Here is a 27,982-nt window from a genome sequence, read left to right as displayed (position 1 = left end):
GACGAGCCTCCTGATTGGGCGGCGGGGCGCTTCCGGTCTCTCGCGAGAGGTGGTGGGAGCGCGCCAAATTTCACTCAGGCTGTGCTGGCGGCGCGATGGTGCTGAGGAACAGCGGGCGGCGGTACGCGGAGCCCGGCGCGGACGGCGAGACCAGCCGGTAAGGGGCGCCCGGGCGGGCGGCGGACTCGGGGCCTTCCTCCTCGTGGCTTTGGACTCACGCTGAAGAGGCGGCGGGCGCTCGGGGAGCGGGGCGGGGGTGGGGCCGCCGCTGTGGCGGGGCCGTCCGACACCTGAACGGGCGTCGCGGAGGTGGCGGCTCCTTCCGTGAGGCGGGGGCGCTGTCCGAGCGGGTGGGCGGTCCTCCCTGTGCTGCTGCTGCTGCTCGGTTCTTCGGAGCCCGAGCCGCCGGGATGAAGGGGGTGCAGCTCGGAGAGAGGGCTGGGGAGGAGACGCTGGTCCGCTCACCGCCGAACCCCAGACCGCGGCGGGCCCCGCGGCGGCCACGGTCCTTTCCAGCGTCTGACGGCGCAGAAGGCGCCTTGCGGGGAGCGCCGAGCCCACCTTTGCTGAGCGTCCCAGACACTGTCTCCCAGGAGCCCTGTCCGCACAGCCTGGCACCCGGGACTTGCCGTGCCTGCTCGTTGGGGGCAGAAGTAGAATTCGGTCCAACTTGGCCATCAGGATTCTCAGTTTTCCCCATTACTCCGTGCTGCCCACGGTGCCGTTTTCTCTCTCTTGTTAAAACCCATGAAAAAGTCTTGTGTAGTAGAGAGTGCCGATTCCGTTTTGCCAAGAAACAAAGTAATAATAAACTTGGGAACTAACATCTCAAATAAGTTTAAACAAACAAACATACACCTTCTTACTCTGAGATAATTCCCCGGAGTGGTAACATTTTGCATAACTAGAGCACGTGTGGCAACCAGGAGCTTGACATGACCCGTGCACCCCGCGCGTGTGTGCGTGCGTGTGCGTGTGTGTGTGTTCTGTGCGCTGTCAATCACACCATGTGTTGGTGACTCCACCGCAATCAAAACAGAGCAGTTCTGCCCCAAGGATCCCTCCCGCTGCCCTTTTACAGCCACAGCCCCGCCCCCCAAAACCTTCCCTGGTGGCCACACCTGTTCCCCGCCTCCAGGTTTGGTTTTTTCTTCCTTTCACTCAGGGAGGATGGCCCCTCTTCCTCTGTCTCGGCACTCAAGCGCCTGGAGCGCAGTCAGTGGACGGATAAAATGGATTCTCGCTTCGGATTTGAGAGGCTCAAGGAGCCAGGGGAGAAGACGGGCTGGCTGATCAATATGCACCCTGTAAGCACCTGGGCTTCCCGCCTTCCTCCCCCTCCACGCCCTCGCGGTGCCATCGCCCTTGTTTGAGGGTGGGTGCGCTTGGCGTGGGAGCCTGCTGTTTGGGTGGCACAGGTGGAGATGGGCTTGTTTGTAGTTCTCTTACTTTTAACATTTCGGGCCACCGAAGACATTGAGAAGAAGGCGGGGGGGGGGGGGTAAGGATATAACTTTCAAGCCCTACCAGGTTTGGCTCAATGGATTGAGCCTCGGCCTGTGGACTGGGGGGGTCCCGGGTTCGATTCTTGTCAGGGGCACATGCCCAGGTTGTGGGCTCGATCCCCAGTGGGGTGTGCAGGAGGCAGCCGACCAATGATTCTCTCTCATTGATGTTTCTATCTCCCTCTCCCTTCCTCTAAAATCAATAAAAATATTTTTAAAAAGAAAAAAAGAAAAGAATATAACTTTCAAGAATGAGGGAGAGCCCTGGCTGGTGTGCTCAGTGGATGGAGCATTGGTCTGTAGACAGAAGGGTCGCAGGTTCAGTTCCAGTCAGGGGCACGTGCCCGGGTTGCGGGCGCAGTCCTCAGTGTGGGGAGTGCAGGAGGCCGCCAGTCGATGATTCTCTCTCATCATTGATGTTTCTCTCTCCCTCTCCCTTCCTCTCTGAAACCAATAAAAATATATTTAAAAAAAAAAGAATAAGGGAGAAATGGAGAGAGATCCCCATCTGGAGGCTGCTATGCTGGGTTTGCTATGCTGGGTTCTGGTGACTGGGCCGGTGGTGGGTGGGGAGGGAGGTGTTGTTTGTGAAGAGCAGGAGGAAGGGTGGGGACCTTCTTCCTGCCAAGGGCCATTTGGATATTTATGACGTCGTCCGTGGGCCAGACAAAATTCTCAGCTAAAAATTTAGCCTGCTATATTTGGTCAAACTTTTAAAATATATATATATATATTTTTTTTTATTTCAGAGAGGGAGAGAGAACTAGAAACATCAATGATGAGAGAGTCATTGATTAGCTGCCTCCTGCATGCCCCCTCCTGGGATCGAGCCCACACCTGGGCATGTGCCCTTGACCAGAACTGAACCCAAGACCCTTCAGTCCACAGGCCGACACTCTATCCACTGAGCCAAATTGCCTAGGGCTGGTCGAACATTTCATTAACTCACCCATAATGCCTTGGCAAGGGCCAGGCACAATGACACCCCCTTCCCCCGCCTCCCCCCTGCCCAGGTGTAGAGGATAACCTCATGCCCTTATTGACTCTTGTAGACTGAGGTTTTAGATGAAGATAAACGCCTGGTCAGTGCAGTGGATTACTACTTTATCCAAGACGATGGGAGCAGATTTAAGGTGAGCCCCTGAAACCAGAAGGTTCGACCCACTCGGTGACGAGGCTCCGGAGCTGAGAATGATGAGCATTCGTTTAGCTCCGCAGCTGCAAGGCTTGGGAGGCCTCCCGGTGCAGCTGCCTGGTGCTCATTGGGAGCATGGCCCTTGCAGCGCCTCAGTGACCACTAGGGTGTGCTGTGCTGAGAGGAGCTAGCTGGGAAAGGGGGGCAGGGCCATGCAGCCCTAAATCCCGATGGCCCCAAGTTTCTCCTAAGAGTGACGAGTCCAGGGTGCACTGGGTCTGGCAGCCTCTCTTCACCATTCTCTCTTTTCCTTTCTCATCGCCCTTGAATGGGTTGGTGACTCTTGCAGGTGGCGCTGCCCTACAAACCATACTTCTACATTGCGGCCAGAAAGGTAAGTCTGTGGCTCGTAAGGATCAGTTCAGATGAGCTGTGCCTCCGTGTTCTGTGGGAAGCGTCGGGACTGGAAAGAGGCCTCTGGAGAGAGCAGGGAAGGAAATAGGTTTCACTAACGGAAAGTCCTTTCGTTCTGTCCTGACTTAGGGTTGTGAGCGAGAAGTTTCATCTTTTCTCTCCAAGAAGTTTCAGGGTAAACTTGCTAAAGTGGAGACCGTTCCCAAAGAGGATCTGGACTTGGTGAGTGTCGCTCAGACTTCCAGGGTGTGTAAAACGGCCCACTCTGCCGGCCGGCAGTGACGTGGCAGGAGGCCAAGCTTGGCACCTGTGGGTTGGGGGGGAGGGGGTACCGATGGTGGGGCCTTGATGCCTGGACGTCCCTTCAGAGAACTCGAGTGGCATAGTTGGTCCCAGAGGCAAGGTTGGACAAGGTGCTTTGGAGTTGCCAACTCTTTGACAAGTCTATTTACCTTTGAGTCCCTCTGTCCTTATTTTCTCTCCCCAATAAAGTCCCTTTTCTCTTGAACTCATAAGCATCATCTCTTCACTCTGTAGCCAAATCACTTGGTGGGTTTGAAGCGAAATTACATTAAGCTGTCTTTCCACACCGTGGAGGACCTTGTCCGAGTGAGGAAGGAGATCTCCCCTGCCGTGAGAAAGAACCGGGAGCAGGGTCACTCCAGTGACACCTACACAGCCATGCTCTCCAGGTAGCTTTTCTTCTGGGCAGAGCAGCCAGTCCGCCCACAGGACTGTTTCCCATTTTCCCCAAATTGACAAGATGGATGGGAGGTGGGAAAACTCAGCAATTAACTTACTCTCCCCCCCACCCCCCCGCAGTGTTCTGCAAGGAGGCAGTGTGATTATGGACGAAGAGGAAACCTCGAAGAAGATTGCGGACCAACTGGACAACATCGTGGACATGCGAGAGTACGACGTGCCCTACCACATCCGCCTCTCCATCGACCTGAAGATCCACGTGGTGAGTGGGTGATGCCCAGCAGCGGGAGGGGGGGCTGAAGGGTAAATCCACGAAAACAGATGCAGAACTCTGGCTCAAGGCGACCTGTCCTGCAGGCCCACTGGTACAACGTCAGGCACCGAGGGAGCGCCTCGCCGGTGGAGATCACCCGCCGAGATGACCTGGTTGAGCGGCCCGTAAGTGCTGCTTGCATGTCCTCCATCCCGAGTTGCCCACTGGTGTTTGGGGAGGCCTCATTCAGTGCTGAAAGGTGAATCTGATTCAGAGGTTGGTTTGCTTCTTTTTCCTAAATACCTTCTGGAAGGAGTATGGACTCGTCATTTTTCGGGTCAGTTTCTGGCCTGCAAGTATACTTTCACTTGTACCCGAGCATCCGCAGGTGATGTGTATCTGAGCTGGGCTGGATCGGAGAGTTTGAGGGAGCACTCCGCTTCCACTTAGGGAGTGGACAGCGAGTGATGTGGTGGAAAACGGGTTCATAACGAAGGCCTTGGCTCAGGGGCAGCTTCACGATCATGTTTTCTCATTCTAAGACGGCGGCGCCAGCCCTGAGCCACTCTTCTGTCGGGGTTGTCACGAAGGCCAAAAGGAGGCTATGCTTTAAAAAAAAAAAAAAAAAAAAAATTTTTTGAAACAGGACAGGACAGGAGAGAAACAATGATTTGTTGTTCCACTTATTCTTGTCTTTATTGGTTGATTCTTGTATGTGCCCTGACCAGGGATTGAACCTGCAGCCTTGGTGTATTGGAACGATGCTCTAACCAACTGAGCAACTTGGCCTGGATGGGGTCATGCATTTTAAAGAGCCTTAAGACTCGGGTGTTGTGCAGTGTAGGCTTTTCCTGCGATCTAGCCTTTCCTCATGTTGGCTGTCATTCCACCAGGGGATGTGGAATCCTTGATGTGGGCCAGGTAGCCCCGGGCGCTTGTTCCACGTTTTTTGGGAGCCTTTCCCCGTGGCAGCTTGCCTCTTGGTTTTAGCAGCTGAAGGTGGGAGGTTCCATGGACAATTCATGCTACGTTTGTCCCTCTAGGACCCTGTGGTTTTGGCATTTGACATTGAGACGACCAAACTGCCTCTCAAGTTTCCTGATGCTGAGACGGACCAGATTATGATGATTTCCTACATGATTGATGGCCAGGTGAGCAGCGCCTTCTGGAGTGTGAGCTCCCCGGAAATAGGGATCTTGTTGGTCCCCAAACCAGAACAGTGTTCACCCCGCGACTCATAGTTTTTGGTGAATAATGAGTGAGTGGAATCCAAGAAAGTGAGCAAGCGAGCTGTCTGACACCAGCATGCTCCCCCTTCCGATGGAAGTCTGAGATGCTCGGGGGTGGGGGGGCATGGTGTGGAAGCTCAGGCACCTCCCAGTTGCTGCTCAGGTTGTTGTGGTCTGAGTTTCTGGGCCGAGTGCCAGGAGGCGTGCTCAGCTGTGTGTCTAACCCACGCAACTGCTGGTGAACTTCCAGGGCTACCTCATCACCAACAGGGAGATCGTGGCAGAGGACATCGAGGACTTTGAGTTCACCCCCAAGCCGGAGTACGAAGGGCCCTTCTGTGTCTTCAATGAACCTGACGAGGTAAAGAGGGGTCACTGGGAAGCTGCTGATGCTGTGGTGAGGCGGGAAGAGAGGCATGCTGGCCCTTCGGAGGCCTCGGCGTGCCTGCAGTCAGAACGGCAGCTTCTGGCCTTGGGGTCCCTGTTGTGACCCTCACGCGTGTGCAGGCGTTAATAAAGGGTTGCTGTGAGCTTGCTTTTCCAGAGCTTGGGGAGAGGTACTTGGAAGGAGTTTGAAAGAGGAAAGCAAACCTCTGAGTGCTGTGATGCGTTGAATTCAGGTCCATCTAATCCAGAGATGGTTTGAACATGTCCAGGAGACCAAACCCACCATCATGGTCACCTACAATGGGGACTTTTTTGACTGGTGAGTCTAATGCCTAATTTGTGAGTAAACCGTGTTCAGAGGGCAGGTCACACGACACTGGGAGTATACCTAACGCTACTGACGTGTGTGCTGAGAAATGGTTACGATGGGAAAATGGGCGGGAGGGGTAGGAGGAGCGCTGCATTTGAGGAGTCGGTGTGAGGAGCTCCTGGGATAGTGGGGCATCCCCTGGGGGCCGGATTCCCTGTCCCTGAGGGGATTAGAGACTCATCTGAAAGTGCTTGTCCGCCCTCTCTGGTCCCTAGGCCATTTGTGGAGGCCAGAGCAGCTGTCCATGGACTGAGCATGTACCAGGAGATCGGATTCCAGAAGGACAGCCAAGGGGAGTACAAGGCGCCCCAGTGCATCCACATGGACTGCCTCAGGTAGGGCCCGCCGCTCCCCTGGCAGCCTGTCTGCCCCAGGAGGGCTTTCCCGAGTGCAGGCCTGTCCACACCCGAGGGAGGAGGTAGCCCTCGCTGAGGACAGCGGCTGCAGGCTCCGGCATCGCCTGAGTGCAGGTGTGTTTGTGAAACTACCTGGGTCCGGATGAATGAGTCTCACGAGGGGCCTGCACCACGTGGGGTCTTGGTGCAGATCTTGGGGTACCCATTAAGTCTCTGCATCTTGCTGTGTGTGTCCAGCTTTGCCACCTTTCACAGGTTCCTGGACTTTGTCTCAGAATCACCTCTGGCCTTTGCTCTCCTTTCTAGGTGGGTGAAGCGGGACAGCTACCTTCCTGTGGGCAGCCACAACCTCAAGGCGGCCGCCAAAGCCAAGCTGGGCTACGACCCTGTGGAGCTGGACCCCGAGGACATGTGCCGGATGGCCACCGAGCAGCCCCAGGTGCCTGTGCCGTGCTGACCCGGGGGCCTGGGGGTCAGGGGGACTTCCGGACATGTCACCCTTATCTCTGATGTCCTCTCCTCAGACTCTGGCCACGTATTCGGTGTCGGACGCGGTGGCCACGTACTACCTATACATGAAGTACGTGCACCCCTTTATCTTTGCCCTGTGCACCATCATCCCCATGGAGCCCGATGAGGTCAGTGCCTCCCCTGGTCCTGGCAGCCTGTTGGCCTGGGCCGAGGGTTTGAAGCCTGTTGTTCCCCGTAGGTGCTGCGGAAGGGCTCCGGGACCCTGTGCGAGGCCTTGCTTATGGTGCAGGCCTTCCACGCCAACATCGTCTTCCCCAACAAGCAGGAGCAGGAGTTCAACAAGCTGACGAGTGACGGCCACGTGCTGGACGCCGAGACTTATGTGGGCGGCCACGTGGAGGCCCTAGAGTCAGGCGTGTTCCGCAGTGACATCCCCTGCCGGTTCAAGATGGTGCGCCCCTCCTGGGTCTCCCGAGGCTTAGAGGCACCCAGAAGCCACGAGGGCTGAAGGAAAGCCCTCAGCCCTTGCGGGCCCCACCAGGCGTCTTTCGTCGGGCCTGCCCTAGTTCAGGACAGTGCAGCGTCCCGCCCAAGGTAGGTTGGTTGCTGCCAGAGCATTCTCCGTCTCATCTGTGCCCCTCTCGGTCATTTCCGCTAGAATCCCGCCGCTTTTGACTTCCTGCTGCAGCGGGTGGAGAAGACCATGCGTCACGCCATCGAGGAAGAGGAGAAGGTGCCCATGGAGCAGGTCACCAACTTCCAAGAGGTAGCTCTCTGGAGGTTCACACGCCTGTGGACTGGTTTCCTTCACTCGAGGCCTTTCGTGCACCTACTGTGTGCTGGTGCTTGGGCCCTGAGACGGATGACACTGTTGTCACAGTCGATGCCCGACTTGCTGGCTGGGAGAGCTTCACAGGCTCTGGGAACGTGGGGGGTCTTGGATTCAGGAGGCAGCGAGGACCTATTGGAGGCGTTCAGTTTATTTTCTTGTTGTTAAGGAGACTTTAAAAGGACAGTAGCCTGGCCAGGGTGGCTCCGTTGGTTGAGTGTCATCCAGTGCACCAAAAGGTTGCCAGTTCAATTCCCAGGCAGGGCACATACCTGGGTTGTGGGTTTGATTCCCCAGTCGGGAACATTCATGTGTTTCTAACATGCATGCATATCACACTCTCTCTCTCTCTCCCTTCTCTCTAAGCATGTCCTCTGGTGAAGACTTAAAAAAATTTTTTGTGATGACAATTTTTAGAAATTACAGAGTAGGATATAGTGACTAAAATCCATCAAATATGAGCACAAAGTGTCCTTTGCAGTGTGTCACCTGACTGGGGACCCCAGGCACCCTCCCTGTGCTGATCCCTCAGACGCTGCACATTCCAGGTTCCTGGCGGGCTCCGCTCAGCACTGCAGCGCGTTCGCTGACTCCCGTGGGGGTAGTTTGTACCAATTTTAGGATCGGTTCCAAGAAACACCTTGCAACAGATTCAGCAGTTTTCTCCCACTTCACATCCAGGGGTGGTGGCTGCTGCTCCCGCCATGCTGTCCTCATCAGGGCTCTGCTCTTCCGTGCAAGCCTCCTGCACCTCCCGGCCCGGTGTTGGTGGCTGTCTTCGGTCTGTAGTCTCCGGTTTTTATTGTGGTCACCAGCCTCCACCTCCCTCCTCTTCCTCTATAGGTGTGTGATCAGATTAAGGCCAAGCTCACCTCCCTGAAAGATGTTCCTAACCGTATCGAGTGTCCCCTTATCTACCACCTGGACGTGGGCGCCATGTACCCAAACATCATCCTGACGAACCGCCTGCAGGTAAGACGGACGCCTGCATCAGGATGGAGTTCTTTCTTCTGCCTGGCCCTAATTGCTCCCTCCCGTCTCCTCCGCAGCCCTCTGCCATGGTGGACGAGGCCACCTGTGCAGCCTGTGACTTCAACAAGCCTGGGGCAAACTGCCAGAGGAAGATGGCTTGGCAGTGGAGGGGCGAGTTCAGTGAGTGCCTGCCCGGGCTGGGGGTGCTCAGCAGGAAGCGGGTGGGCCTCTGTCACACTCGTCTCTCACCTGTCACCTTCCCAGTGCCGGCCAGTCGCAGCGAGTACCATCGGATCCAACACCAGCTGGAGTCAGAGAAGTTCCCCGCCTTGACCCCTGACGGCCCAGCCCGGGCCTTTCATGAGCTGTCCCGCGAGGAGCAGGCTAAATATGAGAAGAGGAGGCTGGCAGGTGAGGGGCCTGGGCGACTTTGGGGCCTTCGTTGGGCTGTGTTGGAACTGCACGGCCAGAGGTCAGTTAAATCGGTCGTTGGAGCCGTGGTGACCTCGCTCCTCCTGTAGGCTCCCGTTCCTTGTTCCCCTGCATTGCTCAGGGCTCAGCTCTCCTCCCTGTGGTCTCGGCCTGTTTGGCCCATCCACACGGGGGCTGCCTTTCTTCGCTGTGATAAACCAGCTGCAGAGAAAGCTGCGTTGGTTGGCCTCCATTGCCTCCTGGCTTCTGTTGTCCCCTACGTGGAGTCTCAGTGGCCCTCCATTGTGCCTCAGATTACTGCCGAAAGGCGTACAAGAAGATCCACGTGACCAAGGTGGAGCAGCGCCTCACCACCATCTGCCAGCGGGAGAACTCCTTCTACGTGGACACGGTGCGCGCCTTCCGGGACAGGCGCTATGAGTTCAAAGGTCTCCATAAGGTGGGCCTCCTTTTCTCAGATGCTGACCCTGGCTGGGTGCTGCTGGACAGTCGTGGGTGTGCAAACACGTCCTCAGGTGCCTGCTTTCGGTGCTCTGCCTGTCAGGGTGTCCGAGTCCCGTTGTTTCAGAATCCCTGTAACACAGCTTGTCAGGTGCATCAGATAAGAGAGTGGAATCACGGGGCACCTGGGAGCCCCTGGGTCTCTGGCCGCGCGAAGCCCTGCCTCCATTGCTGCTCTTCAGCCATGCGCTCCATTCGCTGCTCCAGGTCCTCCTGACAGGTCCTGGGCTCTGTCCCGGGAGGTGACGTTGCCCCCAAGTCTGAGGTGTCCAGCGGATTGTTGCTGTGATGGAGTATTTTCTCCTAGTCCTGGCCTCACGGGAAATAAAAATGGAGCCTGGACATGTCCCTTTGTGTTCAGAAGCCCTTTGAGGACGTTGGCCTTACACGGGACGGTTCTAGATTAAAGGTGAATCAGGACACGTGAGACCCGAGCACGTGGTTCTGGCCTGGCTCCTGGGTTGGGGTTGTGCAGACCCCATAGGGGACACGTCCATATTGTGTCCATGGTGAGTTTCCTCGGGGTGGGAACAGCATTATGGTTATGCAGGAGGTTGTTTTTGTCCCTAGAAAGTGTGTGCTTGACATGTTTAGTATCTGCAACGTAGTGGCAGTGCCGAGAGAGAGAGAGAGAGAGAGAGAGAGAGAAAGAAAGGAAGGAGAGAGAAGGAGGGAGGAATAAAGGAATTACGGCCAAATATCAAGTGTCCCTCTAGAAGTGCCTACGGTCTTCGTTCTATTTGTTGTTGAACTTAAGATGTAAAGCAGCTGTGACTAGAATGTGAGCTGTGATCGAGGAGTTGTGTGTGCTCCCAGGTGTGGAAAAAGAAACTCAGTGCGGCCGTGGAGGCGGGCGACGCGGCCGAGGTCAAGCGCTGCAAGAACATGGAGGTGCTGTACGACTCCCTGCAGCTGGCACACAAGTGCATCCTCAACTCCTTCTACGGCTACGTCATGCGCAAAGGGTACGCTCCTGCTGGCCCGGGCTGGGCCGTGGAGCTAGTGAGTGAAGGATGGGAGAGGGGAGAGCTGGGCGCCTGCGGGCCTCTGTGCGAAAGCGTGGCTGGAAGCGCTCTGGGGCAGGTGGAGGGAGGGCCACATCGACTCGTGGGTCTGCGGTAACAAGGGCATGGGCACCACTGGGCGTGTTCGTCTGAACATCCTGGGCAGGAGGCAGCAGTCTGGTCGTTTCTGTCCTCTGTCTGTGACTTACGGAACGTCACCACCAGGCCGTGGAGATGGTCCCAGCAATTCGGCAATTGCTAAGCTGCCGTGGGATTAACAAAGGGTCAAGTTGATTGAGAGGCTGAGTGGGGCGGGGGAGGGAGAGGCCCAAGGTGGAGACTGTTCCTGGGCCGGGGTTCCCGGGGTTGGGCGCTGCGTGGAGATGGGGTGAGGTGGGGACTGCGTGTGTCCATTGGACATAACCGGGTGGGAGGTCCTGGGAGGGTCAGCAGGGCAGCTCTGGGGAGGAGGAGAAGTGGTGGGTGCACAGGGACTGGGTTGGAGGGAGGGTCGTTGTGTGTATTTGTGCTGCTTTCTAATGGCAGAGGGAGTGGGCTAGAGCGGAGCAGATTTTCAGGCAGGAGGTGTGAGAACAGTGGGCCAGCGGCGGCCAAGGGCACCTTCAAGCGCGTTTTCCCTGAGATGCTGGGGGATGCACGTGGGGTTGGGAGAGTGGAGGAGGCTCACGGGGACACCGACCATCAGGGATGGTGTGAAGAGTCCCCTGAAGCTGAGGCCAACCATCAGGGATGGTGTGGAGAGTCCCCTGAGGCTGAGGTCATGAACTATTGTGCCGCCTCCTTCCAGAACTTTCCAGAGCCGAGCCCAACACACTGAAGTAGGAACAGAGACGGTTCTCAGCACAGAGATAAATTCCCCCTTAGCCCTGCCCTGCTCCGAGTCCCCTTCTTGGTGCCCTTCTCCCTCCCCACCTCTCCTTTGATCTCGATGACCCTCCGGGGGAGCCCACCCACCTGCAGCTGTGACTGTTCCCAGGGCCCGCTGGTACTCCATGGAGATGGCCGGCATCGTCTGCTTCACGGGGGCCAACATCATCACCCAGGCGAGGGAGCTGATTGAGCAGATCGGGTGAGTCCGAGTCGGGAGCAGGCCGGCGAAGACGAGCTGGAGAGGGGGGGACCTCGTCTGCTGTCGGGACAACACTGGCTTCTTACTGCACGGCCACCGTCCGGCCTGCATGTGGCCTCACTTCTCTGTCCCCTGAAGGAGGCCCTTAGAGCTGGACACGGACGGGATATGGTGCGTCCTGCCCAACAGCTTCCCTGAGAACTTTGTCATCACGACGACGAGCGTGAAGAAGCCCAAGGTGACCATCTCCTACCCCGGGGCCATGCTGAACATCATGGTCAAGGTGAGCCTGGTTTCCAGCGCCACCGGCGGACGCGGGCTTGGGAGAGGGGGCTGTCACTGTCTCTGCAGATGGGGCTGTCACAGGCTCTGCAGAGGGACTGCCACTGTCGGGCGCGGGCTTGGGAGAGGGGGCTGGGCGGGCTCTGCAGAGGGGGCTGCCACTGTCGGGCGCGGGCTTGGGAGAGGGGGCTGGGCAGGCTCTGCCCGCGGCTGGGAGGCCCGGTCGTGTGCAGGTTTGGATGGTGACGGGGAGGCTGCCCCTCTTGGTCTGGTTTTGCAGGAAGGCTTCACCAACGATCAGTACCAGGAGCTGGCCGAGCCGTCCTCGCTCACCTACGTCACCCGCTCCGAGAACAGCATCTTTTTCGAGGTTGACGGGCCCTACCTTGCCATGATCCTTCCAGCCTCCAAGGAAGAAGGCAAGAAGCTGAAGAAGAGGTAGGAACCCCGCAGCTTCTGTGGACGGGAAAGGAAACGGACGGATTAGGTTTAGCAACCTGTCCAGGAACGGACCAGGAGCCAGGATGGGGAGACCTCGTTTCTGTCTTCTGGACTTTTTGCCTCAGTTTGGGAAGCTCTGTTCTCCACCTGTTAGGTTCTGTTCCACAGGCTGCAGGCCCTTCCGTCATTTCTATGTTGGAGAGAGACCCTCAGTGCAGAGACGTGTGTGGATCTGAGAGGTGGAGTCAGGAGGGCAGTGAGGAGCAGCAGCTCACAGGCTCCGTCACGCTGTGCTTCCAGGTACGCTGTGTTCAACGAGGACGGCTCCCTGGCCGAGCTCAAGGGCTTCGAGGTGAAGCGCCGCGGGGAGCTGCAGCTCATCAAGATCTTCCAGTCATCCGTGTTCGAGGCCTTCCTCAAGGGCAGCACCCTGGAGGAAGTGTACGGCTCTGTCGCCAAGGTGGCCGACTACTGGCTGGACGTGCTGTACAGCAAGGTGAGGTCGCCCTCCCCACCTGGCTCTGCAGGATCCAGTGACAGATGAACTCAGGGCTGATGCTGGTGAAATCCCAAGACTTGCTGAGTGTATCCAGCATCAGGATTCTGTGAAGGAGACAAACAGCATGTGAGAAAGGAATCTAAGAGAAAAACTCGCCAACCGTCACATTACCTTCTTTGATTTCTAAGTCTTTGTGGGCCCTGTAAATGCACATACAGTTCCTACGATTTAAGTGAAGTGTTGGCTTGTTTTTCACACGCCTTCTGGAGGAATTGATCACTGTGCCTGTGCTGCTCTGAGTGTTTGCATTTCACCGAGTCTGCGTGGCGGTCAGTTGACGGAGCTAGGCCTCTGCTGTTGAGTCGCAGGGAGGCTCCCAGTTCCATTGTGAGGACAGCATCAGACATCTTTGCCCAGATGCCTTTCCCTCTCCCACATTGTTGGCAAGGAAGAGGCTTTGGGATGAAAGGAATAGTGGAATATTCTGGAACATTGGCTGGCTCCCTTTGCTTTGTGGCATCTGGTTCCTGGCATGCCTTGTTCCGTGTAGAGTTGACTCACGTGAGCACCAAGGGGGAAGGCACACGCAGTACTCGTGAGCCGGGCAAATCTTGCAGGCTGTTGAGGCGGGAGGTCAGGGACACCTGTGCACAGGAGCACAGACACACGTTAAGGCTTCGTGTGTGGTTCTTACGTCTTGCTGTGTCTGTCTGAGGCAGCCTTAGAATTACACTCCTCCTCCAGGTCGTCCGCTGGGAAACTCGATTCCGCGGGAAGAAGTGTGGGGTGAGCTGGAGACGCTCCTTTACCTCTGCACGATGTCTGCCCATTCTCTCCAGGCAGCGAACATGCCCGATTCTGAGCTGTTTGAGTTGATCTCTGAGAACCGCTCCATGTCCCGGAAGCTGGAAGACTACGGCGAGCAGAAGTCCACGTCCATCAGCACCGCCAAGCGCCTGGCCGAGTTCCTGGGAGATCAGATGGTGAAGGACGCGGGGCTGAGCTGCCGCTACATCATCTCCCGGAAGCCCGAGGGCTCACCCGTCACCGAGAGGTGAGGGCTTCCAGGGTTAGGGAGGGGCGGGCCTCAGGCGCCCGCAGATGAGATGACAGGAAGGCCTGCCGGGCCCTGGCGGGATCCCAGAGCAAGCCTGCTGAGCCCGACGGACCACCTGGAGCCCCAGAGAACCTGGGTCCATGGAGGGTGGGCAATGATGGGCCCCGTCTCAAGGTGCAGTCACACCCTCTGGTGCTGTTCCCAGTCAGGGAAGCACTGAGGTGTGGGCCCTGCGCACTGGATGGTGTGCAGACGCGTGGGGTGGCGACAGGACCCAGCTTCCCTCTGGGCGAGGGGTCAGCAGGGCTGCACGGGGACTTTGTCCTCGTCCTGCTTGTCCTCCTGTGAAGTGAAATGGCAGGGCCTGGGTCTGAGGACTGGGTGATGGACGCAAAGGTGTTTCTGAGTTTCTTTATGTTCACAATCCTGCACGAAGCAAGCACTGACGCCGCTGCCTCTCACTTTCCTGGCGACACGCAAACTGGCTCATTCTTCCGGGAAAGCAGAGGACTTCCTGTCCGTTACCCAATGAAGAGCCCTTCGGAAGTGTCAGCTGTGTGCGTGCACACGCATGTGCCGTTTACGTGAGGGCATTTGTCAGCGGCTCTTCACGGTGGCCAAGCAACAGCCCCCCTGGCCACCGGTGGGGTGTGGCTATTAAGCCAGGATACTTACACAATGGAGTATTAATTAGTTACTAGATACAGCAGACATGACATGTTAGGTATAGTTTGTACAAAATAACTTCAAATGAACGCAGGTTACAAAATCGGTGTTGAGTCCATTTCCACGGAAAAGACTCCCCTGGTGCGCGCTGCGCCTCTTGTCTCCCAGGGCCATCCCACTCGCCATCTTCCAGGCAGAGCCCACGGTGAGAAGGCACTTCCTGCGGAAATGGCTGAAGAGCTCATCCCTGCAGGACTTGGACATCCGGACGGTGAGTGCTGGCTCATCATCGGCTTAGTCTTCGCTCTTGGCGTCCCCCTTTCTGACGGGTGGTGTGTGAAGAAATACACTTGAGGGCAGAGCTGGAAAAGCTAGACTCAGGCTTTCACTGTGTCAGACAGGCCAAGGCTTGGTCTGGCGCAGGGTCCTGGTGCGGCTCTGCACCTCAGTTTCCTCCTCTGAGAAATGGGCACTTTTGTCAGAGGCTTTCCAAGAGGATCAGTTAAACACAGGGAAGGGCAATGCTGCAGCTGCTGCCGCCCTCCTCACGCGCCCGTCGTCCCTGCACAGATTCTGGACTGGGACTACTACATCGAGCGGCTGGGCAGCGCCATTCAGAAGATCATCACAATCCCTGCGGCTCTGCAGCAGGTGAGGTCAAGACCACAGAAGCAGGCCCCCGTGTGGCTTAAAAGCCCCGGGCACCTGAGCGCGGCCCCGACTCGCAGACGGACGAGTGACGAGTCCCACCTTCATGCAGGTGAAGAACCCCGTGCCTCGCGTCAAACACCCCGACTGGCTGCACAAAAAACTGCTGGATAAGAATGATGTCTACAAGCAGAAGAAGATCAGCGAGCTCTTCGTCCTCGAGGGCAAGAGACAGGTGCTGGGGCCTGGCCTGGGGCACGGAGGCCGTGGCGGTGGGGTGGGGTGGGCTGGTCCCAGGGGCACCCGGCACCTGAGTCCCCGTGCTGCCACTCATGAGGTTGGATGCTTCCATTCAGGTGTCTGGAAAATTTTTTTTTTTTTTTCTGAAAATGTACACCTTCATACTCTGCTCTTTAATTCCTCCCAGTGTTCTTTTGTGATAGAGGGTTTTTAAGTTAAAAATAGTTTAATCCGTAATGAGTAACTTTGTGTCCAAGTACTTTATCCCGTTCAGATGGGTTTTTGGAAGTGGACTTGTGAGAGCGACGTGATTAAGTCCTCTCTGCGTGGTTGCAGGTGGGTGTGGCCCAGGCTCTGGATGGCGCGCAGAGCCTTGGTGCTCCCGACATGGAGGATTTTGGCCGTGAGAAGCCGTCCCACACAGCCGTCCCTGTTGCTACGAAGAGGAAGCGGGTCCTCTGGGAGAGCCAGGAGGACTCGCAGGACCTGGGGCTGACGGTGCCCTGGCAGGAGATCCTGGGGCAGCCTCCGGCCCTCGGAACCACCCAGGTAGGAAGCCTCAGGGCATCTGGACTGGCCGGTGGGCGAAGGGGACAGACCCCAATCAGGCCCATGCGGGTGTGCTGTCTCCCACGGGGCCTGCTGAGCAGTGCAGGACACGGAGGTGGTCTTGACCTGCGGAGGTTGGCACTGGGGAGCTGTGCGTGTCCATTGTCATGGAAGGTGTTCTGTCTCCCTGGACTTGTCCTCCATCTGTCCCAGGAAGAGTGGCTGGTCTGGCTCCGGTTCCACAAGAAGAAGTGGCAGCTGCAGGCCCGACAGCGCCTTGCCCGCAGGAAGAAGCAGCGTCTGGAGGCGGAAGGCGGGCTGCAGCCCGGGGCCGTGCGAGACAGGCCCAGCACGGGGCTGGGGGGCTTCTTGCGAAGAACTGCCCGCAGCATTCTGGACCTCCCGTGGCAGATCGTGCAGGTGTGCCGGGCGTCCCCGAGGCAGGACACCCCGGGGCAGCAGCATGGCTGATGGGAAGGGGTCCTGGGGACCATCCTGCGGTCTGGGATGGAGGAGAAAGGGCAGACCTTGACCTCCGTGCCTCTGATTGCAGCTGGTGCTGGGCCGCCGGGGAGGCGGCCTGTCCACGTGTGTTGAGCTTTTTCTGTGACAGGTTGACACGCACTGCTTACGATGTTTCCTTTCAGATCAGCGAGACCAGCCAGCCTGGCCTGTTCCGCCTGTGGGCTGTCATCGGCAGCGACTTGCACTGCATCAAGCTGAACATCCCCCGGGTGTTCTACGTGAACCAGCGGGTGCCCAAAGTGGAGGAGGGGACTGCGTATCGCAAGGTACCGAAGGCAGCTGCTGCCTCTGAGGTCGTCTCCACGGCGATGGGGCCGCAGAAAGAACGGGCTTTGCAGATACAGCTTGGTGGGCGCGCGGCTCTGAGCCAGGTGTTCTGGAGCCTCCATCTCCTAAGAACCTTCTCGGTGCAGCAGTTACTGAAACGACCTCGTGGAGGGCTGAGCTGCTGGTGCCTGGTCCTGGGGCACGTCCTCCGTGTCTGTCTGACGTCCACCTAGCAGGGAAGGGAGGGGGTGGGCAGTTATCAGACGGCAGCTTTGTCTCCAGAGGCTGTTCTGGTGCTAAAGCTTTACGGGGCGGGGGGCGGGGGGGTCATTCACATGCGTGCAGCTCCCTCACTTCCAAGTACAGTTCCATTGCTGACAGGATATTCCGTCATGCAGCCATCGTCACAGTCGATCTGAGAACATTTTCATCATCCCCAGGAGAGACCCCAGGCCCCAGAGCAGTCTCCTCTCCCAGCCCTCAGTAACCACCAGCCAGTCTGCCTCCAGACGAGCCCACTGTGGACATTTCCTATAAGTGGGGTCCAGCGGTGGGTGGGGTTCTGCCTCCTCCTCAGGCGGGTCCTCGTGGATCTCACCTGGTGTCAGTGAGCACCCAGCTGGCCCCAGCCAGAGCGTGCTCACGGAGGCTGCCCTTCCCATTTCTCAGCCGGGCGCAGGGAATTGCAGGACGAGCTAGCTTGTGTTGAGAAGAGACCTGCGTGTGGGAGCTGGAGTGAGGGAGGAGGTGTCTGGAGACAGCATGTGGATGTGGATGTGGGGAGAGAAGGGGAGGGGACAGGTGGCCTGGAGCTCCTGTGGCTTTCAGGGTATTCTACCCTTTGGAGGCCTCTCCTGCTCCCTCCGCACCAGGACCAGCCCAATGTGTCCCCCAGGGCTCCTGGTTTTTGCCGCCTGCACCTTCATAAACCAGGAGAGGACAGAGGAAAGTGAACTGGGACCTGCTGAGTGAGCTTGACTGCCTCTCAGATGCCTCAGAGGCTTCTGTTGTGCCCTGAGCTTTAGTTTTACTCTGGGGAGAGAAACGAAGTGTACCCCACAGTCGTGGGCACCAGGTGTGCCAGGACTGTTTAAACAAGCATATGTGTGTGCGCGCCTGTGTGGAGTGTGTGTGTAACAAACCTCACACTTAGCCATGTGACAAGGTCATTGCTGTTGTCCCCAGGTGAATCGCGTCCTTCCTCGCTCCAACACGGTCTACAATCTCTATGAGTACTCAGTGCCGGAGGACATGTACCAGGAGCACATCAATGAGATCAACACTGAGCTGTCAGCCCCAGACATCGAGGGCGTGTACGAGACTCAGGTAACTGCCTTCCCAGCTGCACTGAGCAAGCACCTAGCTGGATGGAACAGAGGAGAGAAGCCCAAGTAGGGCACGGGCGGGCCAGCAGCAGCCACTGTGAATTCCCCCGGGACAGTTTCTGCAGCGATGGCCTGTAGCAGAGGGCTATGCCCCAACTGCCGCCCGGTCAGCCCCACCCACCCTGCCCCCTTGCAGGTGCCATTACTGTTCCGGGCCCTGGTGCACCTGGGCTGTGTGTGTGAGGTCAATAAACAGCTGGGGAGGCACCTGTCGGGCTGGGAAGCAGAAACCTTCACGCTTGAGCACCTGGAGATGCGCTCTCTGGCCCAGTTCAGCTACCTGGAACCAGGTAAGGTATGTGCCAGTTGCCCCGCTTGGCCCCACTTCCCACGAATCACAGGTGACCTGTGTGTCCTCCGTAGGGAGCATCCGCCACATCTACCTGTACCACCGCGCACAAGGCCACAAGGCGCTCCTCGGCATTTTCGTGCCCTCTCAGCGCAAGGCGTCCGTGTTTGTGCTGGACACTGTGAGTTCCCGGTCCAGGGCCGTGGGAGGACAGGCCACTGGGCAGGGATGTCCTAGCCCCGCCTTGTTTCCAGAAGCCTCTGCCCATGAGAGCCTGTGGGGATTGAGTTAGAAGTGGAACCCCCCCTCCTTCTCTGGGAGGGGAGGAGGGGCTGACTTGGCCCTTGTTCAGGTTCGAAGCAACCAGATGCCCAGCCTCAGCGCCCTGTACTCGGCCGAGCACAGCCTCCTGCTGGAGAAAGTGGGCCCCGAGCTCTTGCCTCCCCCAAAACACACGTTTGAAGTGCGGGCTGAGACCGACTTGAAGACCATCTGCAGAGCCATCCAGCGCTTCCTGCTGGCCTACAAGGTGAGTGAAGTGGGGGTGCTGCTGTTTGAGCCCCTCACCCAGGACAGGACCCCCAAGCCGCTTGCTTTCCTGTGCCCAGGAGGAGCGCCGGGGGCCCACCCTCATCGCCGTGCAGTCCAACTGGGAGCTGAGGAGGCTGGCCGGCGAGATTCCCGTCCTGGAGGAGTTCCCGCTGGTGCCTGTCCGCGTGGCCGACAAGATCAGCTATGGAGTCCTGGACTGGCAGCGCCATGGAGCCCGGCGCATGATCCGCCACTACCTCAACCTGGACACCTGCCTGTCACAGGCTTTTGAAATGAGCCGGTGAGCAGAGCACAGGGCTGTTTCTTGGCGTTTCAGCAGCCCTGCCCACCTTCATGTTGCCAGCCTGTCAGTCTCTGACAGCAAGTCGGTCTCCCCTGTTTCCACCCACCCCCCCCCCCCCCGCCGAGACCAACCTGGGACTCCCCCCATGACCCTGCCCCTGACCCTGCGCAGGTACTTCCACATCCCCATTGGGAATCTGCCTGAGGACATCTCCACCTTTGGCTCCGACCTCTTCTTCGCCCGCCACCTCCAGCGCCACAACCACCTGCTCTGGCTGTCCCCTACCTGGCGCCCTGACCTGGGCGGGAAGGAGGCCGACGACAACCGCCTCATCATGGAGTTCGAGGACCAGGCCACCATGGAGATCAACAGCTCCGGCTGCTACTCCACAGGTGGGTGGGGAGGCCCACAGGATCTCAGCAGCTGGTGTTTCTGTCGTTTGCCGCCATTCTTGAGTGGCGAGAAGTCCCAGCGCTGACCCTCAGAGCTCGGCCGAGCCGTGTGGGATGAGTCGGGCGGGCGCTGTGACCAGCAGTGTTTCTGAGGAAGGCTTGCTGGGGTTGGGCTCTAAACCCTGGGGTGGTCAGCGCACAGGTGTGTGTCTGTGCAGTGTGCGTGGAGCTGGACGTTCAGAACCTGGCCGTCAACACCATCCTGCAGTCTCACCACGTCAACGATATGGAGGGGGCCGACAGCATGGGCATCAGCTTCGACGTGATCCAGCAGGCGTCCCTGGAGGACATGATCACCGGCAACCAGGCCGCCAGCGCTCCCGCCAGCTATGACGAGACAGCCCTCTGCTCCAGCACCTTCAGGTGCCCAGCCGCGTCCCCAGGCATCTCCTCTGCAGAGGCAGAATGACTGAGTTGGGGGTTGAGAAGGAACAGCAGGAATCCTTTTGTCCTCGGCCCTTGTTTTGGGAAACTAAGCACTAAGGCAGGATCACTGGGGCTCCCCACACCTGCTCGGTAGAGTCTGTCCTGGTTCTCCCGGCTGGTGAGGCGCCCGACACCCACCATTCTAGTCGGTATTCTGGCACGGAGGGTGGGGAGGGTTGAGAAGTGTATGGTGAGGTGGTACGGCCTAACCTCGTCCGAGGGGTGCAGAGAGCTGAGCAGTGGGGTTTGGAGAGGGAGCGTGACTGGGAACACGCTCTCCCCTCCAGGATCCTGAAGAGCATGGTGGTGGGCTGGGTGCGGGAGATCACGCAGTACCGCAACGTCTACGCCGACAACCAGGTGATGCACTTCTACCGCTGGCTGCGCTCCCCGTCCTCGCTGCTCCACGACCCCGCCCTGCACCGCACGCTGCACGGCATGATGAAGAAGCTGTTTCTGCAGTGAGTGCGCCGGGCTGTGTCCCCAGGCCCGGCACCTGGGGGATCACGGCCCATCGCCGGTTCCCGCTCCGCGTAGTCTTTCTGCGGTGTCTGCACAAGCGCTGTACGCTGTGTTCTGCACCTCCTTGTCGGTCGGACTTAATGGTCGCCCTTGGAGGTCTGCATGAGGTGTACCATCCATGGTAGTGGGCAGAGGCGGTTCCCAGAACTTGGGCTGTTACCAATAACCAAGAAACAGCCTGTGCGTAAGGGCACGCGAGTGTTCCCCTGCGGTGGTCCCAGGAAGCGGCCCTCTGCCGCGCTGGTAGGTCCTCCCACTGGGAGAGGTGCTAACTGGGTGCTGGCCCCAGAGCTCTCGGTCGATGGCTCTGCCAGCCCAGCCCCTCCTGCATGGCGGGCAGAGCCAGCTGATGGGGGTGCGAGTAGTTTTTGTGGCTCCTAACCTGCAGTCCTCGTGATGAATGAAGTGGGCTTTCTCTTCATATCCTTTGTCCACTTTTCTCCAGTTGTGTTGTTTTTTCCTCATTGATTTATGTGAGTTCTTCCTGTGTAAGAATTAATCGTTTTCTGTGATATGCATTGCACCTTTCTTCCTGTCTTTGATTCTGTTTGGCTTTGTTTGTGGAGGGTTTTCCATGTAGAAACCTTCACGCTTTGTTGCTTCTGGGTCCCAGGCATGTTTAGATCGGCTTTTCTCCTTCAGACCGTCCCCTTTGCCTCACGGTGTCTCTGGGATTCTCTGAGCAGCCTGACTGCTGATTCTGCCCTTGGTCCTCAGGCTCATCGCCGAGTTCAAGCGCCTGGGGTCATCGGTCGTTTATGCCAACTTCAACCGCATCGTCCTGTGCACGAAGAAGCGGCGGATCGAGGACGCCCTGGCCTACGTGGAGTACATCACCACCAGGTGTCAGCACCGCTCTGCTCGGCCAGCTCCCGCCGTCCTGTGCCTTCTGCTCTCGGAGCTCCTGGCACGAGTGTGGTTGGTCTGTGGCAGCCACGTCCGTCTCCTGCCTCTGGAGACCTGGCAGAGCCTTTCTCACCTTCATTTCTGAGAGGGCTTCACTAGCTGTGGGACCGTAGTGGATCTTTTTTGAGTCTTTTTCCTTCTCTGTGCTGCTTTCTTGATAATTTCTGTTACGTCTTTAAATTCACCCATCTTCGGCGCTGTGTCGTCTGCCCCGAATCCACCTCAGACGTGGTGCTGTCTCCTCCATTTCTGGTCTTTCCTTCAGCTCGGGGCACGGTGCAGCTCTAGTGCTTCCGGTCCTTGCTCGCTCCGGCACCGGGGGTCTCGGCTGGTTGCGGTTTGTAGGCCTGTCTCCTCCCTCTGGGCTGTTTCTCTGCTAACTGGTGACATCCTGTTGGTGCCAGACACTGGGTCTTGCCTTGTGTGTTGGATGTGTTTGCGTTCCTGTGACTGTTCTGGGGCTTTGTGTTCTGTGACCTGGAAATAGTTTGATCCTTGGGGCCTTTGAGACTTGTAGGCAGGGCCAGAGCAGCATTAGTCCAGAGCTCACTATTCCCCACCCTTGAAGAAGGCTCTCCAGTGGCGGTGGGAGAAGGCGCGTGGGATCAGGCTCCGAGGAGAGTTGGGGACCAGCCCTCCACGCCTCCTGTTACTCCCGCCCAGATGCAGAAGTCTCCTCACTACTGTTTGCCATTTTCCTGTCATTTTCTGTAGGAAGTTTGAGGGTTTTAAATCAGTGGAGGTTAAGAAAGAAAGTGGAGAAAAGAGAGAAAGCTGTTGATTTCATGGAATCATTCTGTTTTGCTTCTTTTTAGCATTCATTCTAAAGAGATCTTCCATTCCTTGACAATTTCTTTCTCTCGATGTTGGGAGTTTCTTCTCTGGATGGATCCCTCTAACTATGGTGGCATCAAAGGAAACGTGCCCTCTAGTATCCACTGTGGACAGGTGAGGGGGCCAGTCCGGGAGACTGAAATTCTTTGGGGTCTGCATCTGTCCGTTCGCCACACACTGCTCACGTGTCTCAGGAGAGGCCGCGAGCACGCAGACAAGGAGGTGCAGGACCAGCAGCCAGGGTCAGGGGCCGATTGGGGAGGGGAGGCCCCAGAGGACTTGGATGTGGAGGGAAGTGGAGCTTGCAGGGAACAAGGCTCAGCGACTGGTGTGAGGCAGCTGTGAGTCCAGCGGGTGAGGGCGGTGGTCACAGGGGTGGCTGAGAGCTGGCTGGGGCAGGCCACTTGTGCCCGTGGCCTTGATGGGGATTTGATGGGAGCCATGCTGCTGAGAGAGATCTGATGGGAGAAGGCTGCCCTTGGTGCTGTGCCGAGGTGGGAGGTCCGTGGGACTGGATGGGAGAATAGGAGGTACAAGCAGTGTAGCCAGGAAGCGCAGTGGTGGCTGCTGCTCTCAGGGTGGCAGACATCAGACTTCCCGTGTTAAGCTGGAAGGTGCTGTCAAGAGCAGAACCTGGTCAGGCATGGGCATCGCAGTAGGGAGCCGAGCGGGAGATTGGAGCTTGGACACTGCTGGTTCCCCCTCTCTGGGCGGTGGGAGGAGGCAGCTGGAGTGAACCCTTGGCAAGGGTGGAGTGGGACCATCTCCACGAGGTGAGTGCTGCTGAGCCCCAGGCACGTGGCACACCTGATGAGCTGTTAGAGTGTCTGCGGGGATCTGCTGGCTCGGGGCGGGCGGCTAGAACAGGTGGAATCAGCAGGCCAGTGTCACCATGACTCAGCTGGGGTGTGCGTCCACGGCTGCGAGCAGACATGGCTGGGACTGTTACAGCAGGACCCCCAGAAGGAGGGCAGAGCGGAGGAGGAGGAGGAGCCTGAGGAGGAAGGTGAGGATGACGAGGGCGAGGATGACGACGAGGGGCAGGAGCCGGACGTGGAGGACTTGCTGGAAAACAACTGGAACATCGTGCAGTTCCTGCCTCAGGCAGCCTCCTGCCAGGGCTACTTCCTCATGATCGTCTCAGGTGAGCCTGTCAGCTGTCACGTCTGTGATCCGTGGAGCAATGTGGTCCTGGTCCGCTGCCTCACAAGAAGGTGGGTCGGGGTGCAGGGCCTCCCTCTCTCGCTGCGCCTGCTGAGGAGGGCTGTCCCCGAGGGGCTCCTAGTTCTGCCCCAAGCTTTGTGTGCACGTGTGGCAACTAAAGGTGAACCCCAGCAAGGAGGACGGGACACTCCCTGAACGAACTGCCCACCACTGGGCTCTGAGGCTGGGCTTCTGCTGCTGGGAACTCCTGTCACTGGTTTGGGTGTAAACGATCTCGGGTTTGGTGTTTACAAGTCGGGTCATCCAGGTCGAGGCACAAAGGAAGACGTACATGCAGTGCCGTCGTTCTGAGCCCCCTGACGAGCCCTGCCACGCCCAGCACGCAGACGTGGTCAGAGGTGTGCGGTGGTTCCATTTGTGATTGTTTCATATTTCATCTGCGTGTCCCGAGCAAGTCTCACTTTTTCGAGTTCTTTTGAAACGTGGGTCTGGTGTGCTGACCCAGAGTTGAGCCTTTGTTCTTGTCGCTGCCCAGTGTGGAGGTGAGGGGAGTTCCTCGTGTAGATGGTGCTCTCTAAGCATGAACGTGGGCGTCATTCCCGTTTCTGTAATGGGCTCTGGCTCCTCTAAATGCATCAAATAGAATCATCGCCGGTAACAACATTTCAGCCCGGGCTGGCCGGCGGGCTGACCAGCCACAGGGTCTCCCTGGACTCTGGGTCCTGGGCGTCGTCAGCTCTCGGGTCCCGTGCCCCCTCTGCAGCGTACATCGTGGCCGTGTACCACAGCATGAAGGAGGAGCTGAGGCGCAGCGCCCCGGGCAGCACCCCCGTGAGGAGACGGGCAGCCAGCCAGCCGTCGCAGGAGGCCCATGGGGCAGCCGGAGCCCTTCCTGGTGAGCGCACCCTTGCTGCCGAGACCACGCACCTGTGACCTGACCTCTCTGCCCCCCTCCAGGGCGGGGTCCCCGAGTCTCTTCCTCGGTATCCTCGTCACTGTGCAAAGTGGGAGCAGCACCATGTCACTTCTCTTCCCAGGAATGATCACCTTCTCTCAAGATTACGTGGCCAATGAACTCACTCAGAACTTCTTCACCATCACCCAGAAGATTCAGAAGAAAGTCACGGGCTCTCGGAACTCAGCTGAGCTCTCAGAGATGTTTCCTGTCCTGCCCGGCTCTCACTTGGTGCTTAATAACCCTGCCCTGGAGTTCATCAAGTATGTGTGCAAGGTGAGGGCCCGAGTAGGAAACTCATTTATCCCCCCAACACTCTGCCCACCGTTCTGTACAGCCGTGTGAGCTATTCACAGCTCCTGGAGCCGGTGCTCCAGTGAGGGGTTGAGTTCAGGGAGCACAGGTGCTGTGAGCTGGGCTCGGAGAAGTGGGGAAGGTGAGGGGCCCTCTGATGGGGCCTGGGCCTAAGACCACAGTGACCAGGAGGGTCCAGGCACATGTGGATCCCAGGAAGGAATGATGTCTGGGCAGAAGGGGTGAAGGCCCTGGGGTGGAGTGATCTGAGGGTGCTGGTGAAACAGCAGGTGCTCGAGGTCCTGTGAGGCTAGTGGGCTGGACGAGCCAGGGACCACACACAGCTCCGAAACACCCAGGCTTCTGTGGAGCTCAGAGGAGAGCTTGCATAGATGCCAAATGCCTTTCTGGGAAAGGAGACCGAATCAGAAGTCGAAAACTGTTACCAGACAAGGGCAAGCAGACACCTCACTGCTCATGAAGTCACCTCCCGGCCACTGCATCTCATGGTGACAGACACGCCAGGATCAGGTGGCAGCAGAGCTTTAGGGGAGGGAGAGGCCTCCTGGCAGGAGGGTTAGCTGGCTCCCCCTCGGCTCTGCAGGTCCCTGGGTGGGCCGGGAGTCACTCACCCTGAGAGTGGACATCAGCCACTTCGCACGTGAGATTTTAAGGCTCCAGTAGACTTAGGACTGCCGGTCACTCGGGGAAAAGGAGCCAGTGAGAATGACAGGCAGAGCCCGAGTCCCCGGAGCTGAGGCCGTGAGGGAACCACCGCTGCAGAGGAGGCAGCTGACGGGACAGGAAGAGTGAGGTGGTGCTCGGCCACGCGGTCTTTCAGTCCAGACCGAGCAGGAGGCCCGGAGCTGCCCTCATCCCACCCTGTTCTCCGTAGGTCCTGTCTTTGGACACAAACATCACAAACCAGGTGAACAAGCTCAACCGGGACCTGCTCCGCCTGGTGGACGTTGGCGAGTTCTCCGAGGAGGCCCAGTTCCGAGACCCCTGCCGCTCCTACGTGCTCCCCGAGGTCATCTGCCACAGCTGTAACTTCTGCCGGGACCTGGATCTGTGCAAAGACCCGTCCTTCTCTCAGGTGGGAGCACCCACTCCTGCGTGACCTGTCTCCACCCTTTTGGGTGACGTCCGCTAGCTTTGGCGTGGACTAGGAACTGGCACCTTTCTTAAGGCACTCAGCTACCAGGCGCTAGAACGTCATCCAGTAAACGTGTAAGGGCGGTGTCGGTGATGGAAGCCTGCCCGGGCCCAGTGAGCTGCCGCACACCGTTCTGTGTCTCTCACTCTCACAAAGGCTCTGCCCCAGTCTCCTCAAGGCTGGTCCCCTCGGCCTGGCGGAGGGCACTGCCAGGGAGGCGGGCAGAGGGTGACCTGCTCTCTCTCTGCCCAGGACGGGGCTGTGCTGCCCCAGTGGCTCTGCTCCAACTGCCAGGCCGCCTATGACTCCTCGGTGATCGAGATGGCCCTGGTGGAAGCCCTGCAGAAGAAGCTGATGGCCTTCACCCTGCAGGACCTGGTGAGCAGTGGGTCTCTGGTCATAACCTGTCCTTCGAGATGACCACCTGTTGGGTCAGGCCTCATCCACAGCCCAAGTGATTCAGTCTTAAAGCTCCTGTTGGGCACCTGCAGTGGCCAAGTGCTGGCCTCCTGGTCCTTCCCTTCTCGTGGAGGGAGAGAGGCAGCAAACAAGATAAAGGGTGTGAGTGGGACGCGGGTCCAGACCCAGCGGGGGTGTGTGTGTGTGTGTGTGTGTGTGTGTGTCAGTCACGGGGTGCTCGGCATTCAGTGCGGGGCCTGGGAGGCGTGGGTCTGGGCAGGAGCAGTGCGCCTGGTGTGGCCGTGTGGGTGGCCCACAGCGAGGGTGGGGAAGCAGCTGGCCATTGGCTGAGCCCGCTGTGCGGTCTGGCTTTGATCCACAGTGGAGGTGCAGGCGGGGGGAGTGGGGAGCTCTTGACTGGGCTCTTCCTCGTTTCAGATCTGCCTGAAGTGCCGGGGCGTGAAGGAGACCAACATGTCCGTGTACTGCAGCTGTGCGGGCGACTTCGCCCTCACTATCCACACCAAGGTCTGGCTGCTGCCCCTGCCTGTTGCCCGTCCTGCCCTCACCCACACCGCTCTCCCTACATTCCGGGCCTCGGCCCTCATCCCTGCACCTCTTCTGGGACTGGCTCTCATGGCGACTGGTTCTTCTGCAGGTCTTCATGGAGCAGATCGGAATCTTCCGGAACATTGCCCAGCACTATGGCATGTCATACCTCATGGAGACTCTGGAGTGGCTGCTGCAGAAGAACCCCCAGCTGGGCCATTAGCAAGGCGGGCCTGTCCCCTCTCTGCCCCAGCTTCCAGCTGGAGACCATCTCCGGGACTCGGCTCCAAAGAAAACGACCCTCAGGGTGCTTCCAGGGACGGATTGCTTGGCCCAAACCAGCCAACCAGCCAGAGCAGGAAGCGGCCCACCTGGGTCCCAGTCCCAGGCTTGGTCAGGGCGGCCAGGGGCCCAAGGGCCCCAGCGGGTGGTTCTTATGCACAAACGTGTGGCCTGGCCCTCCTGCCCCCACCCCCCCGCATCCCCTCTGCCCTCGGGGCCTTCTGTTTGGGCCAGACCTGGGGGTGGCTAAAGGCCAGACCCAGGGCCAGGGATGCCTGGGCGGGAGACTGAGCTCTGCTCTCCAGGCACTATGACCTCGGAGATGCCCTCCACGGCTTCACGCGTGGGTGTGGCCAGTTCCAGGAATCGGGCCCTGCGCCCTTGGGGACCTGGGCGTCTTTCGGACAGCGGTTCCAGGCCGGCCGGCATCCCTGCACTTGGGCTTGGACTTCCCTGTGGAGACTTCCTGGTCAGAAAGGGTGGGGGGATGGGGGGGGGGTGTCTGCATCAGGTGGTCCCCTCTTCTGGGCCGGGCTTCTCAGATGGAGCTTGACCATACCACCTGCCCTCAGAGCCTGCCTGTGCCCTGAGGAGGCCTGGGCACGGGGGCACACCATTGACCATGGATTGTACAGCATCTGTTACCTCTTGGACTTCAGAAAAGTGATCTTTCCCCCACAAGATTTTAGGTTCTTTCCTTCATGGGAAAG

The 27,982-nt window shown here is 58.4% G+C and overlaps 1 protein-coding gene across 1 annotated transcript; it reads left to right on the top strand.

The window, feature by feature from the left end:
• Window positions 1-74: 74 nt before the first annotated feature.
• POLE (DNA polymerase epsilon, catalytic subunit) lies at window positions 75-27,751 on the top strand. The gene is made up of 49 exons (XM_008157235.3): window positions 75-157; window positions 1,166-1,307; window positions 2,558-2,638; window positions 2,990-3,034; window positions 3,184-3,276; window positions 3,592-3,746; window positions 3,877-4,018; window positions 4,114-4,194; window positions 5,053-5,160; window positions 5,489-5,599; window positions 5,859-5,944; window positions 6,211-6,330; window positions 6,658-6,790; window positions 6,876-6,989; window positions 7,061-7,273; window positions 7,481-7,588; window positions 8,495-8,623; window positions 8,701-8,803; window positions 8,888-9,034; window positions 9,349-9,494; window positions 10,373-10,521; window positions 11,558-11,650; window positions 11,789-11,933; window positions 12,213-12,370; window positions 12,674-12,869; window positions 13,712-13,926; window positions 14,764-14,866; window positions 15,166-15,246; window positions 15,356-15,478; window positions 15,820-16,032; window positions 16,246-16,452; window positions 16,680-16,823; window positions 18,010-18,150; window positions 18,346-18,499; window positions 18,573-18,679; window positions 18,851-19,027; window positions 19,107-19,330; window positions 19,505-19,725; window positions 19,944-20,148; window positions 20,499-20,672; window positions 21,451-21,576; window positions 22,455-22,587; window positions 23,425-23,617; window positions 24,401-24,532; window positions 24,675-24,868; window positions 25,782-25,982; window positions 26,295-26,420; window positions 26,880-26,969; window positions 27,100-27,751. The coding sequence occupies exons 1-49, from the start codon at window positions 96-98 to the stop codon at window positions 27,211-27,213; spliced, it is 6,858 nt and encodes a 2,285-aa protein (XP_008155457.2). The 5' UTR covers window positions 75-95; the 3' UTR covers window positions 27,214-27,751.
• The last annotated feature ends 231 nt before the right edge of the window (window positions 27,752-27,982 follow it).

This window comes from Eptesicus fuscus, chromosome 23 (assembly GCF_027574615.1).
Source record: "Eptesicus fuscus isolate TK198812 chromosome 23, DD_ASM_mEF_20220401, whole genome shotgun sequence".
Lineage (NCBI taxonomy): Eukaryota > Metazoa > Chordata > Mammalia > Chiroptera > Vespertilionidae > Eptesicus > Eptesicus fuscus.
The sequence above is the reverse complement of the archived record's forward strand: the minus strand, read 5'-3'. Positions and strand labels throughout refer to the sequence as shown.

What these genes read in the sequence shown, in the direction of transcription:
- POLE (XM_008157235.3), top strand. Translation starts at nt 96, where the DNA reads ATGGTGCTGAGGAACAGCGGGCGGCGGTACGCGGAGCCCGGCGCGGAC. An exon ending in TCCCCTGCCGGTTCAAGATG is followed by an intron (nt 7,274 to 7,480) that starts GTGCGCCCCTCC and finishes CATTTCCGCTAG; the next exon opens with AATCCCGCCGCTTTTGACTT. An exon ending in CTCCGGCTGCTACTCCACAG is followed by an intron (nt 19,726 to 19,943) that starts GTGGGTGGGGAG and finishes GTGTCTGTGCAG; the next exon opens with TGTGCGTGGAGCTGGACGTT.